The sequence below is a fragment of the Strix uralensis genome, chromosome 8, assembly GCF_047716275.1.
Source record: "Strix uralensis isolate ZFMK-TIS-50842 chromosome 8, bStrUra1, whole genome shotgun sequence".
Classification (NCBI taxonomy): Eukaryota; Metazoa; Chordata; class Aves; order Strigiformes; family Strigidae; genus Strix; species Strix uralensis.
The window spans coordinates 28,178,160-28,195,024 of record NC_133979.1 but is presented as its reverse complement, the minus strand read 5'-3'; the positions used below and the strand labels follow the sequence as shown (position 1 = coordinate 28,195,024).

The 16,865-nt window shown below is 41.3% G+C and overlaps 1 protein-coding gene across 3 annotated transcripts in view; it reads right to left on the bottom strand.

Annotated features, from left to right (window-relative positions):
• NOTCH2 (notch receptor 2) overlaps nt 1–16,865 on the bottom strand; it is an 87,127-nt gene that overhangs the window by 52,143 nt on the left and 18,119 nt on the right. For all 3 annotated transcript variants that reach the window (XR_012629901.1, XM_074876824.1, XM_074876825.1), the window contains exons 3-5: nt 14,674–14,933; nt 13,647–13,982; nt 7,015–7,137 (exon numbers count right to left, since the gene is read on the bottom strand). Coding sequence is in view for 2 of the 3 variants with exons in the window: in XM_074876824.1 (XP_074732925.1) it covers nt 7,015–7,137; nt 13,647–13,982; nt 14,674–14,933 (719 nt within the window). In the remaining variant the exon portion in view is untranslated. The remainder of the gene's footprint in view (nt 1–7,014; nt 7,138–13,646; nt 13,983–14,673; nt 14,934–16,865) is intronic.

Genomic DNA, 16,865 nt, shown 5'->3' with positions numbered 1-16,865 from the left:
TCACCAAGCTACTCTCCATCTTGCCCTTCTCTACCTCCTCTGGAAAATCCAGTGAATCAGGGAATACGTAACAAGTGAAAAGATCTGCAAGGCAAAAATGTAACAGTTGGAGCCAAAATTTACAATAAGAGCTTCATATTCTCAAGCTATCTCGGCAACGCATCTTTAGTAATTATCCAAAGACAAATCACCTCATTCTAAGTACAAGGGAAGGGACAGAAACTGCCAGAAACAAGTCAGCTGCAGATAGAACAACTGTTACTTATTAGCCTGGTCTCACAGCACACATCCACTAACCCAGCCTCACCAGAGTGGTCTAGCCTATTTTGTTTTAGTGCCAAACACACGCAAGATGTACTGAAAACTTAAAGACAGCTCCACAAGAGATTATTTGGCACATCTGATCACAAAGAGTATTTCCCGGCCTGGAAATTCACCAAAGGCACAAGGGAAGAGGCAGCAGCATGGTCTAAATTGGATGCTGTCTTCCTGTCATCGGATCAGTTGAGCTGTAAACACTTCAGGTGTTTTATTACAGCTACCTCCTAACCAAGGTCTGCTGTTGGGAAATGGAAAGCAGCACAAAACAAATGGCAGGTTGTGGTAGGGGTTCCAGAACCCATACTGGATAAGGTACTGACTAATTGTGTATCTTTTAGTGCCTCCCAAATCAATCTGCTCTGCACAACACTGGGATCAAGTATCACAAGAGAAACAAACAACATCTAGGATAAAGTTTGTTTATGTCCAATACTTCAAATCATTTGTACATTCAAACTTAGAGCTGCCAGCTCCAGAGGCTGCCACGTGCTCCCTGCTCCCTTTGTATGTGCCAGTTCAAACATGAAGGAAGAAAAAGAATCATAATCCCTCTTGGCCTCTTTCAGAGAGCTGTCTCTTGGAGATACTACTGTAGTGACAGCAAATCACCAGCCAACTTGCCAAGTTTGGAACAGACGGATCTCAGCCAGTACCAAAGAGGCTACTATGCTTTTTAATAAAAGTCTGGAAAGGCACCAGAAAGTCTACCATTGCTACACCACTAGGAAAGATGACTGCACTTCTTGCAGGAGTCTGACCCAGCCTCCCTGTGCTAATACAAAGGTGAAGACTGCTCTTTGCACGTTATGTATGCCCATGCCAACCAGAATCAGAAAAGAGTACAACCCTGACAGCACGCTCTGGCAGGTAATACTCAATGCTCTATAGAAAATAGCAAATATTCCATCATTTAGGAGACTAGCGTGTTCAACATTTACGAGCCATGTCAGAGATAGTTCCTCTACATTTCAAGCCTCTAAGTATTCCAAGCAAGGCAGTATTTTTTCTGAACACTAAGTTAACGTGACTTGTTACTATATACTTTGTGATACAGAATCTGAAGAAAGTGGTATTTGGCAAAGAAAGCTTTAAAAAACAAAATACCAGAGCATAAAATCTTACATAAAAATGTTAAACATTAGCCTTTTGATGTTTATCCTCCCTTCTTAGCAAAGAAAAGTCCTGTCTGCCCAGAGTTTAAGGCTGGGATTTTCAAAGAAAACCAAGGTAGGGAGCAAATATTACTCTAATTAAATAGGAATCGAACCCTTAACTCCCCTCTTTGAAAATTCCTGCCTAAAGCTCTGCAGAAAAAGTAACCCCTGTGCTAGTGTTTAAGAGCATATGACCAGGCTAACGGCTATTTTAATTAAAAAGCACAGCCCTGCTGCCTGAAGAGCTTTTCTACTCAAGACAAACATTTGCTTCTTAAGCTAGCTTCCAATGCTGGAGTTATTTGGTGGAGTCAGCTGTTAGCACACTGTGCTTCCCTTGAGACAAAAGGTCGCCTAGATTTTAAAATATACAGTTCACTGGAGCCCCCTTTTCAGGGGAAAACAAAGCCTAAATAAATACAACTGCCATGGGAGTCTCGCCTTCCCAGCCACAGGGGTAGAAATAATGAAAGGAAGCAAGCAGGCCAAGCCTGCAACTGAAGACTATAATGTAGGTCTTCTAAAACCCACTTGAGCGTGGACATAGTGTGTCCCCGAAACCCAGAGACTCATCCCACAACTCCTGATGCAGCACTTCAGGAGCAAACTGTGCAAAGGACTTCAGTCAATGGAGGATACAAATCTCAGTCTCTGCTGTGCACCATTCCTGGAGGCGACTTGGGCCAAACACATATTCATGATGATCCTCTGAAGCACTGCAAACTTTCCACAGTGAAGCAGGAGTTCTTCTCAGACAAGAAAAACAAAATCATTTACAGCATTTTATACTGTTAATCACTTAAGTACCCAAATTCTCAAGTCATCTTTCTTGACACAAAGCTGCATAGATTAGATCAACAAAGTAAACAGGTGCACTTTAAACAAAGCCCTGTTTCTTTATATAAAATTGTAGTCTGGAACGACTGAGCAGTCTAAGTTCTCAGGTAGTTTCACTGTGTCCTGTGGAAGGACCCCCTAACCTTCCACATGACTTTACAGCCCCAGACTCCCATCACTTCCTCGGTATCCGCTCACTCATGAGACCACCCTGTGAATTTTAATTCCTGATCCCAGACCAAAAAAAAAAAAAGAAAAAAAAAGGCAGCTGGACAGGATTTTTTTTACTAGATTAGTGAGTTAAAGTGGCACACTCCAACAAATACCAGAGCCAGCTCAGGGGAAGGGGAAAAGTAGCTGGGAGCAGGGAGAGAATGCAAAGACACCTTTTTCCTCAGACTGCAGTGAGGTTTAAGTGCTCAGACTGCATCAGTCTGGTGTAACTGCTGCAGAAGAGCAGCATAAAGGAGAGTCTTCACATAGCACAGATGTTAGTCAGGATTTCTGGCTAATTTTGACTCAAATAACACTTAAAACACACCAAATTCTCTGGCCTGCCATGCACAGAGGAAGAGACTTCAATCTTTCACAAAAGCACCCTGATCCATTTCGAAGAAAAGGTGAGCTTCACTACACATCTGCAACATAGTGCCTTGAAAGGAAACACTTGAAACACACACAGGTTCTGATAACAGATTTAGCCTGGGACAAGATAAAGTCATCTTCAAACAAAAAAAGCAGTTGACATTCAGCAACAGGAAAGATCTGGGGCAGTTTCACCAAAATGCATCCAAGATTGTCTTGCCAGTTAGAAGGTTGAGGTTGACAATTACTATAACCATATGAAATAAGAGAACTTTGAAGGTGAGAAAAACATCAGTGACAGCAGGAATTTCTTGTCATTGTTTCTGAAAGGCAAGGCTTTATCTTTCCGGCAAAAGCAGCAAAATGAGAAAGAGAAGGCACACACTTCAAGAAAAAAGGAGCAGTGAGCTCTATTTGAGGAGTAGGAAATTAGACTGAAAGTAAACAGTGTCTCAAAAGCTGGATTCTAGTAGCAAGCAAAAAAAAATATTTTTTAAAAAATGTGTAGTTATGCAGTCCAGCCTACCACCTGTCAGGAAATTACAAGAGGCAGATGGTTACCAAAAGGAATTGGGACAGATTCTGTTTCAGTAAAGGATGCTTCAATATTACTTTACACAAAACTATTCTTTGTCAGATGCAGTACAGCCTCTTGATTTTCTAGCAAGGAATGCGACTGGTTTCTCTACACCAAGAAGCACAAACTATATTAACAAACATGTTAGATCATCATCCACAGCACAAAGATTAAATAAAGACTAAAACTGCAAACAGACCAATTTAAACTTCTCAAAGATTACTTGACAGCTAAGTATTTGAAAGAAGAGACTGCAGAACTGTTATGAAGACAGTATATCTACACAGTTAAGTATTTTTAGAAAATTTAACATCCTTTCATTTTTGGCTGATGTTTACTTAAAAACATGCGTATTTGGGCTTGCATTTTTTTTTTTTTTTTTTTTTTTTTTAGCAGCACATAATGTCCTCTAACCTCAAGGTCTCATTGGAAGCTTTTGACTTCCTGAAGCGTTCACTCCCACAGTTCGACACTGTTGGGCTATAAGCATTTATCAGAACAGACTCTGAAAGAGTTGTTTGCTCAGCTCTCCTTTCTTCACTTACCTTAGAGATGATTTACAATGTTATAAACCATGTTTGTGCAAAGGATAGACCTGCACTTATACAATATTTCCTTATTGCTGAGTAACTCCTCTTTTTTTTATTGTAGTTTACTCCTGTCAGCATCAGCTGCAGTTTCATCTTGAAAAAAAGTTCTCTCTCCAAACTATTCTAGCAGTCCTCCATCTACCTTCCCTATTTTGTGCTCTGCCTCAGTGTCACCCCTCATGTCTCCAAGCTGGACATGTACTGTTATCTTGCACCTTCTTGGTCTCTAATTGAAGATGCAGGAAAGGGATTGAAGTCCATTCAGACAAACAAGCTTCTTTTAAGAAAACGCTACTGAGATGACAGAGCAGAGTCACTGCTGGGATGACCTGCAGGACCACGTTAGAACAAGAGGCAAGACGTTTGTCCACTCACACCACAGGGCTGCATTCACTGTGGAGCTGGACAGGACTTTGGGGTGTCATGGGACATCATTTGCATTCACATTTATTGAGCAAAAGGAGTATTACAGATATAACAAATGAGTTGTTAAAGGCCAGCTGGCCAAGCATGTTGCACTGTAGAGGCTTTCAAGCAAAGCAACATAGAGAAGGCCCCAAACATAGTCCTCCATTGCCATCGTGAGCCTTCGGCCTGCAGAGCCACTCAGATCAGCAGTTACACTGCAGCAGAATGGCTATCGCCAAGGCATCCTGTGCGTGCACAGAGCTACTGCCCTACATGTGTCAAACATATGCCAATATGAACATGCATACCTGCTTCTGAAGTTACTCATGTTTTAATTTGAATGCCGAAACTGGTACTGTTCATCTCAGACAAGAGAGTTCAGTTCCCCATAGGCTCTAACATTCATTGTTCAAACAGCCAAGCTGCTGTTTCCTAAACGGTGAGACCAGTTTTAGTTGTAAACTGACCTGATTCTTGAAGTCCAGAAAGTCAATGGCCTTGAGAAGCCATCATCTAAAACCACTGCTGCACTGATAACCTTAACTTCACCATAAACAAAGGAAATTCTCAGAAAGCCCATTCCATTAAATTGTTTTAGAAAGCCATGGGAACATAAGGTTTGGGGAGTTCTCTCTTTCCAGGATTTCACCAAAACGAAGCATCCTTCACGAACACAAGGTTTTCTGGAGAGACTAATCACACTGAAGAAAGATGGCACAAGACTAGGCTACAACACAGGTCTAACCATTTTTCCCCAATGCTAGTTAGTCAGAGACCATACAAGATTCAGAACCACCACAACTGCATTGCAAAGAATTTCAGTGGTTAATCGTAGAGACAATCTACCACAAAACCAAACCAAATCACAGCCTATTACCACCAAGGTCTCTTCCACGTCAGTTGCAGAAGTCATCCCTAGTTGACAGCAGCTATCCACCCAAATCCTGTAAACCAAGCTAAATTTACAATGCCTCTGCAAAGCAAAATAACCCCTTGTAGATCATATACTCACACTGTATGCACTCCTGATCCATCATATCCTCTATGCTTCAAGAATAAGCCTGAGATTAATTTACTACTGACAGACACTAGAAGTCATAACAAGGTTTATAATTTCTGTGGCATGGAGCAAGATTTTAATGATCACTGAAGGGTTGCTGGCTCCACACCCAAGCTCTCTTCGTGTTTTCCTTTGCAGGTTTCACTTTCTGCAGTCTTTAAGGACACACAGACAGAGAAGCAGTATAGAAGCAAGGGTACTTGCTCATTGAGGAAAGGTCTCATTCTCCTATTTACACCTAGTTTCAGAGATCTGTGCAAGCAGTGATGCATTTCACTCTTATGTGGTTTCAACTTCATTTAAGAATATATAATTTTAAATTCGTGAGCGTTCTTAACTTGCAGCCTCCTTTGCAGCTAATGACAACTAGTTTATAATGAGAATGATGCTCTCTGAGGAAAAAAGCTAGAACAACATGAAACCTCTGGTCTCTAGTAGCTCTAGCTCATTTGTCTGAGCTACCAATCACTACAGATCTTCTGGTTTCTAACATAATATTTTCTCGATACAGAGAAAAATGTGCTAAAGATTCTTCAGAACCTGAGGAGCTAGTTCAAGCTCAGTTCCAAAACAAGTATCCCAATTTACTTTATGAAAGGAAAAATGCAAATTGGGTATATACCTCAGTTTTCCAGTTTTAGGGCTTTTTTCTACCTATGATTTTGAAAGAAGGGCAAAATTATACTCAACTGAAAAAGTGTGCCAGCTAAGAATGACTGGTATGACTCAAAAAAACCCATGCCAAAACCGGAGGTATTTGTTTATTTTTGAGGTTTGGAGACATTTTGTGACAAAAGATGACACTGAATTTCCTGTAAGCTGCTTCCTTACATCACTCATAACACTTTCTTGAAATTCACACTTTTTCCCCCTACAGACTCAGAGTAAAGTAGACTCATTTCCGAAGCAAAAGTAGCTTTGCTAGTCAGAGAACTCCAGATAAAAATCAGTCACAGCAGGAAAATAATATTAGCAAAAACATAAGCTTCCCATACATAGACTTCTCTTTCCACCCTTTCTCCCACCTATGCCTCCTTTCAGATTTGCCTGGTTCCTCAGCAGCATTACTATTATCTACATGAGGATCATTATCCCAGGTTAAAAATACTCCCAAATGTATCAGCAAAGCACCACTATATGCACACACCTGTAATAACAAAGCCATGTTTTGTACTTTTGGAAAACACATATCCTCTTACAAAGTAATCCAGACAAGCAGAAGTGCAGCTCTGATAGTTGCACTGCATTGTGGCTCAAGAATCACAGATGCGCATATAAACCTGTTAATACTGCCTGGTGCAACGGGAAATCACCCCCCATTGCAGTGGCTTTGATGCAAACAATTTTCTTTTAAGGGTTCCACTGACGTCTGCCCCCGAGACTGCAGAACAAGGCACACATGAGCTGCATTCAGCCATATGCAACTCCAATTGTACACCGAGTGAAGGCCAGAAGTCCTGCATTTGTTTTCACAGTACATACCTGTCCATTGCGGTGGGCAGCGGCAGTTGTACGTGTTCACACCGTCCACACATATACCCCCATTTTGGCAGTTGTGATTTGGGCAGTCGTCAACGTTGTGTCCACAGACGGTTCCCTCGAAACCTGGACAAAGCAGAAATGCAGTAGACTGAAACGTGTTTCCAGACTCTTTTGAAGAGAATTCACCCTTCATGCAGCTTCCCCCCTTCTTTTTTTCTTAAACACTTGCCCTGTTAACCTAATCCTGATGAACTTCAGTGCAGCACACTGACCAGAGACTTTGTTGAATGCCTTTGCTGATAGCATGCAGGTCAGATTACACAGTTAAAACACTACTACGTGGGTAGATGGCCCAGTATGTTTTCACAACCAAAAAGACAAGGGTATTCTTTTCTTTAAGTGACTAATGAGCACTGTCATTCAATGCAAACAAAGTGAAGACCAAGACATTTAGTTTACTATGAGGTAAGCTCACCACTGTCCACCAAGCAGCAGTTAGAGCATCAGCCAGGACGAGTTCTTCCCATGGCAAAAAAGTGCCCAGCATTCACTTCAATACCTCAACATAGTTCATATGCCTTGGCTATGTCAAAGAAAGATCTTCTGTGCTTTGAAAATGAGCTTCCAAATTTCTGATTTGGCCCTTTTCAGTGTTAGACAAAATCAATCAACAAATCAGCCACCACCCAAGCAATACTTACACACTAAGCCCTGACTGAAAAGCAGAAGAAACCAGACACCCTTCCCCAATGAAAAAATATCAAGGCTCCTAATGAACACAGACACACTGGCAAAATATCCTTGCTAGATCTCCTTCTCCTTTCAAATAAGGAGTGGAGACATTAGGGAAGGGAGTCATCAATAATCCATCTTACCCTCGATTACCCCTGCTAATTTACTTCATGCTTCATTAAATAAACCTGCCATTTCTGCTGGATGGGAGCGCTATTTATCAAAGCACAAGTGGATGCATGCTAATGTGGATGAAGTAAATGATTCCAGAACACACACGTTAATTTAAAACATCAGCTCTGCCTCTTCCACTGCTTTGGAATGTAATATTAACATGACACAGTCCTCTCATCCAAAATTATGCTTTAACCCCTCTACTTTTGATGCCCTGTTCCAAACACTTCCATAACGTCTGTGTCAAGTCACATAGACCCTCCAAGCAACATCTGGTCCAACAGAAATCGTGCTGTGTGGCAGATGAGACTGATCCTGTAAAGCTCTGATGCAGCTTCTCCAGACTACCGCTACTTTCAAGAGACTTGAGATGCATTGAGATGCGTTTCCACCTCTTGAACTTCTCCAATACTACAGGTAAGAGTCAGAAGCGGAGTGCTGTTGCCACGCCGTATCAAGTGTATTAGCATCCATCAGGAAGGAGGAACAGACTCAACATCAAAAAAAAAAAAACAAAACAAAACAAAAAAGATGACCTGCAATATGACTCTCTCCCCTCAAAACCCTTCCCACCTTCACTCAAAGACCCTACAAATTTCACGGCAGTAGGGAAGGTTAAAATGAAGAGGAAATAGAACACGGTTAGTCTGAATCCTAATCATCACAGCAGTGCCTTCCTGGCAAAAGCTGCTGAGGAACAACTACCAAGGAATACAATTCCTATCAGATCACTCTGTTTGAAACTGTATAAAGCTACCATGTATGACCAAAGGCTATAAAACACAGGGGTGTCCTATCAGCTTGCTTTCCAGCTTGAGGAGAGAATCATCCCACTGACCACAGAGTGTACTCATGCCAATGTGATCAGCATGGAAATACACCCAGAACCACAAATGCGAAAGGTTTAAGTTCTTATCCTTTCATCTCGGACAATATGAAGACCTACCCTACTTTCTAGTAAACAAATTCCTGACAGTGGGCATTTATTTAAATGTACTGCACACAAATTTAAAGCAGCCAAATGATTTTGAGTAATAATAAAGCACGGAAGTCATGCCAATACTAAAACCTCCCCAAGCCATTGTACATTTTCACATTTTAAACAGCTATACCACCACCGAAAAGTTAGTCCTCAAGCATCTCATGCAAATGTAGGAAACCATTAATCCCACACTAAAAGCTGGAGGATACCACTAGTGACAGGAGCATAGAAACAAAAGAGCTTACAAAAAAAAAAAAAGGCAATGTCGTAAAAGGTTCGAGAGAAATGACACACAGCCAAGTGTGCTCAGTCAAAAGACATCTCTAAGGGAAAGGGAATCAAGAAGGGTTGAAATGATGAAGATGACACTATTTTGAGTGCACAGCTGAAGAACACACAAGTTTCCTTTTTAGTAACTTCCCAACTCCCAAATTCCCTTTAAATTTGTCCTACTCTGAAGAACAACTTTGGCTTAGTTTCAGAACATCTAAGAGCTGTAAAGGCATGGGTTTTGCATCCTCTTCAAGTCCAGCTTACACTGCAATATTACAATCTGCTTAATTTGTAAATAAAACCGTCTTAGTGAAGTTCAGCTTTCATTCCTAATATCAGCCCTTGAGAGTCATGGTCATTTGTGCCAACGCACCTATATTTGAGCACCACAAGCATCAAGTTGCTTGAGACACGTGAGCTTTTCTTAAGCTGGGTCCCAGTATCCGATTTTGCACTTACATAACCTGACTCTTTTCCAGAAAGCCCGAGAGTTCATTGTTTTGATGTATCTGGACACCTGACACTGTTTCCTGTTCCCCCCTGTGCTGGGACTCATATGTTGTTCTTTGCTTTCTCCCTCCAAGAGAACAGTTTGCAATACATATCCTGACTTTTGCTCTGTATCTCCAAGCACATCAAACTAATGAACGAGAACCTCAAGGGGAAAAGTGTTCCCACTGCTAACAGCATGTTGCTCCTCCTCTAGTACACAGACAGATACAAGCAGATTAACTTTACTCCCATGTGATCTGAAATCTCCACCCCATTCCAGAGCACCATATCCAATTCCATCCAAATCTTAATCCTTAGCCTTATTTTAACCTATAAACTACACCTCAGACTTTCTGCAGGACCAATTAGTTATGGGGACAGGAAATTACACCTGAACAAAAACATCAAGTTATTGCCAGATTTAGGGACTGCTGACAAAAAAAGTTAGGGATCTCAACACAGAGTGCTAAAACTGATCTGCATTATTTTAACACAGAAGGTTCTGGATACCAGGTGCCCAACAGCAGCTGCCTGCATACAACTCCTAACAGTTCAGCTTCTTGAAATCAATGTGAGCTGGGCTACTCCACCTAAGAGAGCCAGCTCACCCGAAGCAGAGGCACACACACCATCTGGTACCCCAAGACTGCCACCATGCAGAACCTCACACCCCACAGCAAGCAGCTCATCTCTAAATCCCAGCAAGCAGGGTTTTCCCCACCACGGGAAATTCAGTATGTCCGTTAGACCCCATTCACGATGCTCACCACGCGACACTGACGCTCCGCTAGGAACCGGTGCGAGGCTACTTCCTCTTCCCAGGAAGTGTTCCAGCTCTCATAAACAGCCTGCTCCAGCCTGACGGATCGTTTCCTGAACAAGCCCTTGGAATTCCCTAGGGTCCTTATCTTAGTTAATGGGTAATTATTTTGATGGATAACAATGAATAATCACTTTCCCAGCTAAGAACTTCCTCTATTGACTTGTTTAACATTCCATTAAAGGTTAGTTGCCAAATGAACTCCTTTTTTGTCAAATATTTATAACTACGAGCTCATTCTTATATTTAAAGGAGTTGCTAATGCTTCAGGTTAAGTGAACTTCTTTCACAGAAGTTTGGGGTTTTTTACTACAACTATCTGTTATGATTGACCTAACATACTCACTTGTCTAAAGTCTTTTTACCTAAATCAAAGCCCAGAAGAAATATGATTATGCTAGATTGATAGAAAATAAGTTACCTTTCATACAGATGTAATACTGACAGTATATATAACTCTTCACTTACACTTGCCACCAAACACTGACCTCTAACACATGACTTCATGAATTACCTAATGCAAGATTTGTTTGTGTAAACCCACAAACGGAACCTGAGAACTTAAAATAGCAGCTTGACTACACTGTGAGTAAACAGTACTTGTACCACTGTAGAAAAAGCTGCTGTGATGTGTAACTTCAAGTTGCAGGCTTTTTCCATATTTTCAAGCTCTCATTTTCATGTATCTGTATTTGCAAAAAATTAAATTCACTCAAAAGCAAAGATGAAAATATCTACAGGAAACAAGAACTTATTTTGGGGCTAGTCCAGGAACAACCCAATTATGCTTAAATTGCTGCTTGGGCACAACCAGTTTCTTCAAAGCGGTTTCACAGGTCACAAGATGCAAAATCATATCAAAAACCATTCCAGCAGTACAAGATGTAACTACCTCCTGCCTCTACGGCCATAATGCTGAGCTATGGTAACATCTTAAGGCAGTCCAGAAGGAAGGGCTAGAGCAATTCCATTTATAGTCACAGTATCATCGGCACTGCTCCAATTCAGAGAGAAGGAGTCTAAAGAGGAATTTCTAGTTCATGCTCTTGGCACTCTCTTCCAGATGAGCAGGCCCTGTTCACATCTTGCCTGGGTGTGACAGACCACCATTTCTCTTCTCTCTCTGTTGACCTTTCCTTCCCAGACAGAACCTTATCCAACATTTCAGAAATTTCATGCTGCATGCTTGACTGTAAGGGGGAAAGAAATGGCTGGGTGCCTTGCCTTTATCGGAGTTTAATGTAAGCATTTTGGCCTCTCCAACCTCTCTTTCTTTGCTGTTTTTCAAATGACTAGTTTTAAAAATCAAGCTAGCAAAACAACATGGCCAACTTAAACAAATACAGGAAATACAGAAGTGAAGGCTCTCAAAGCCGCATTAACTCACCCCCTCTATACCCGTTGTATAACAAGTCCAAAAAAGCAGCTAATAATCCAAAACGTGTGTGAGCAGTGTGGGTGTGTAACTGTTACTATAGTAATCTCATTTTCATTTCCTGACCATCACTTAGCCAGCCCACATGCTTGTCTAAGGGAAAATGTGCTCCTACCCAGTCTGGTGCCCCTGCAACAGTCACGAAATCAAACTGTCTTATCAGCTTCACAGGATCAATTCCTTCAAACTTCATCTTCCTCTTCTCTTTCTCTCCACCACACTGCTTCTGCATGAGATCTTAAACTCCTTAAACCGGCTAAACAGATCTAAGAAAATTCTGAATTTCTGATCAAGCCTGTTAATCCAGAGATACTCAGTTTACACTTTCTTTTTAAAAATATGTAAAGCAGAAGAGCAATAAATTCCCTGAGAGCAACTGTTAGTTAAGATATAGCATTTTCAAAGAGCACTGTTTCTTCAAGCATAGTTAGAAATGGTCACTTTCACACAAAAATAAAGATGATACACCCTTCTATTTTAAGATTGACTTTTCTAGATTCTTCAAAGTCACATGCTTGCTCAGACAACCCAGAAAGTTGTTGTGCAGGCACTACCTAAGGTTGGTAATGTATATTTAAGGTCATTTGAGCCAACGCTTCAAGATAAAGGTCTCCAAAAATAAAGTATTTTTCACAAGTTCTAAATGCTCTTTCCACACATACCTATGACTCCAGGTGATCCTCATGAGAATGAGGATCACTCTACATCCATCCTAAACAGTATACGGCAGCTACAACTTTCACATAAATAACAGAGAAATGCTTAAGTGAAGAGAGTTTACTTTTCTAGATTACCACACAGCAAGTGTTCCCCTGCCAAACTGCAATACACTTAAGTAGGAAGTCTAGTCAAAAGCATTTCCAAACAATCAGTTTCCCATGGAGTTGAATTACTCAGTAAAAAAAATACCAACCTAAAAAACCCTCATATATGAAGACAACTAGTACTGCCCTGTGGTCAGTACGACAAGTGGATGGGGAGGAGCAGGACAGGATGAGACTACCAGGGTCCCAACCAGGTGACATGGTCACTTGTAGAGATGGGTGCTTTGGTGATTTGGGGCCCAGCTTGACACACAAAACCAATACAGCCCATGGTCTTGAGTAAGCACATCACCCCTGCTGTGGATGAACTTGGGGCAGCTAACAGCATCAGAAAACAAGGAAGCATAATTTATCTGGAGGTATTATGGGACAAAGAGGGTGTGGTGAGTTGGAAATGATATCTCGTAAAATTTGGAGGAGCTGAAGGAGAAAAGGGAAGGGAATAAAAACTAGCATGTTTTAAGAATAAAGACTGAGAAGAAAAAAGATAAATGTTCATCTTCATTCGAGCATTGAAGTTAACTGTGGTCTTTACTGACACAAACCCATGTATCTGTAGGCGTTTATGTTCATGGAATTTGGCATTCCAAATGGGCATTAGGAGATGTCGCCCTAATCTCCTTGAATCTACCTTGTAATCCTTGTTTGATTCTCTGCCTCTAACTGGGATCCAAAGAAATCGGTTCTAAGCTTCTTCCCTTTTCTTCCTTTCCACATTATGAAATCCTGACACTCAGAAATTAACATCCTAGCAGAGCTTCCTGCCTTGCTGAGATTTCTCCCTTCAATCTTACATTACAAGAGTACCACACAAACTCCAAGAGAAGTTTTCAGAAGAACACCGACACGAATGCAGCAACAAGACTACAAAACCAAGCACTTTGAAGAAGCATCATTTACCTGGCAGACAGTTGCACTCAAAGGCAAAGTCACTCGTTTGATGACAAGTTCCTCCATTCATACAGGGTGATGGGGAACACGGCACATATATGCTCTCACAGCGATGCCCTGTATAGCCTGGCTTGCACTGGCATCGATATGAACCGGGCAAATTGACACAGGTCCCACCATGGTGACAAAGGCCTGGTGTGGCACATTCATTCACATCTATCTCACACTTCTGGCCAGTGTAGCCAGACAGACAGATGCAGGAGAACTTATTTCCAGATACAGTACATGTACTTCCATTGGCACAAGGCTGAGATGTGCAGGCATCAATCCACTGGCAATCCTTTCCTGTAGAATCAAGACAGAGCACTCCATTAATAGAAAGTTATTTCTTTGGAAAATAGTATTTCCTTCATGCTACCTCAAAATGATTGGTGTACTAAATCTTAAAAATTACAGGAAAATTTATGTCTGCATTTTACAATACTATATTTGAAACGAAAAATAAATTTGTGGTTATGGTACAAAGTCATTTTATTTACAGGGTAGCAGCAAGATACAAAATGCCATGATTTATAAAAATAACCCATGACACCTGCATTCATACTATACACTGACAGTCACTCTTCTTCTACGTCCCCTTCAAGAATGAAAGGAGGGAGTTTCCATGCTTCCCCGCATGCACCCAATTACAGATTTCCCATAAGATAGATTTTGCTGGCCAAGTTTACTTCACTTTTTCTAGAAGGTGCACTCTGAAGTCAAAGCATAACAGCCACTCCAGAGCAGCTTCTGCACTCAGTTTTCCCACGTGGACAACCCCACAAGATCTAAATGTCTTTCTGCTTACGTGTAAAGGGTAGGGAGTTTGATTCCCTACCCCCCTTTGCTTTTTTTGGTCATGAAGTCATTCAGACTTCTTCTCATTTCCTGTGCTGGAGCTAGTAAATTTGAGAGTGTATTATGACTGCCCCAGAACATTCCAGGATGAAGTAATTCACAAAGGAGGGAGTCTGGAGGTACAAACATAGAACCCCACCTGTGTAACCTGGAGGACAGACACACTCGTAGGTTTCCTGGCTGTGGGGATGACAAGTTCCTCCGTTCAGGCAGGGCTGGGACACGTAGCAGAGGTGCGATTCAGAGTATTGACAATCCTCTCCTGTGAAGCCTGGAGCACATTTGCAGGTAGCCTTTCCTATCAGAGACGTAGTTTCACAAGTCCCCCCATTCTTACAGGTATTGCTTTCGCAGGGGTTTCTGTACTGACAGTAGTCTCCAAGAAAGCCTTCTCGACACCTGCAACAGAGAAGAAGTTACTTGCAGCACATTCACCCGAAGCCTTGCTGTCCTGGGAAGCTACCAGGAATGAAGCCCCACAACCACCAAAAATCTTGCAGTTTGCCATAATTAACAGTAACACCAACAGACCTAAATGCTAACGTCATAGATGTAACAGGGTCCTCCTCTGGGATTGTCCCAAATGAGACCACTGAAAACTTAAGTTCAAATTGTGAAATCGCTCATTACAAAATAAATAAATAAATACTGCATACAGAGTTACACCAAATACAAAAACTTATTCTTGCTCTTCCCTTCAAAACTTCAGTAAAAGCCTAAGTGTTAAAGAACTGCTAACAACTAATTCCTTGCACCTACTCCCATTCTAATAAGCATCCTTTTTCAGAAGGAAATTGAGCAGTTTCAGTAATAGATATTAACACCACCAGGTATTAGTCATCTTCCAAAATATTTATAAACCTTGTACAAATGCAGTGTCTGAGGGCCTGAAGATCTGTAGCAGATCTTTCTCCACAGCACTCCCATGGGACAGGAATATACTGTTATCCTCATGTTGATAAGTGCATCTGGGACTGTGACATGCTGAAGTCTGCACTCAGCTAGCAACACAAGCACTGAAGTCAGGTCTCCCACGCCCCTGGCTAGCACCCTAACGGCAAGGTCATTGTTCCTCTGTCTCCCACAGAAAAACGAGTACACACACACAATCTACAACTAGGGTAATATTTTATACAAAGATCTGTGATTGCAGAATAATTGCAGTTATTTCTCTCTAACCTAAACTTATGTCAATACAGTCTGACTACACTTGTCAGCTGTAATCCATCTTTTAACTGGCCTTTGTACTACAAATTTTCCATTTAACTTCCAGTGATATAGGACCCAGGCAAGCAAGCCTGCAAACCCCACCTTCGTGGGGAGTATATGCTGGATAAAAATTACACCTAACACACAGAACAGGACTATCCACTTGCAGTTTTTTCTAAGCGCACAGCTGCATGCTTTAATTGGTAAGTAACCCATGATACACACAGCCTGAGAGAATATGTATTTCACTACAAAAAATTCAGAGATGAACATCAGATACTCTTTGTTCCAGAACAGAATAGGTGCAATTATTAAATCAATGAATTACTCAAATCCAAAGGGAGAAGATTCCAAGTGCAAGAAATACACAAAGTCTCTAGTTAGCTCCCAGACAAGAACCTAACAGTAAAGAGATTGCCTTTTCCTTAGGCACTTAAAAGTGTATGGCAGATTGAAAAACACACCACACACAAAGTGGATAGGCCTTAAAATTCAGTTTAAAATTAAAGAACGGTCACAAAGCTGTAATACTACAGGGATTTGCCTTTGTTCCTATGCTATTCAACACTTCTATCAACAAATAACAATGAAAAACATCCAACGCAGGTCAAACATGCAGGTAAGAGAGAAGACAAGCTCCTGATAGAGTGTAGTAACACAAGCTGCTTAACAAGGCAGTCAGCACAGAAAGCGCACTTTAGCACTGTGAAATCATACATCTAGAAACAAAACCTATACAGCATCCTCCCCAAAACAGAAGGCTGATCTGGGAGAGACAGACTTGCTCTGGGGGTTCCTAAGTGTCAGCTGAACATGAATTCCTAGAGTGACAGTCTGGCCAGGAATACTTTAGATATACAAACAGCAAATATCAAGTAGGAGTAAATGAGATTATGCTACACCCAATACTTGCATGGCACAACCATTACCAGACCATTACATCAGTTCTGGTGTCTGCTCTTTAAGAAGGAAGAGCTGAAATGAGTTCAAAGAAGCCAACAGTAATGATTAATAGAGAACTCTTGACACAATGAAAAGCTCAGGTGGCTCAGTCTATTTATCAAAGGGAACAGGGAAAGAGACAGTTAATCAAAAGCTCCAAGTACCCACAAAGAAACTCAG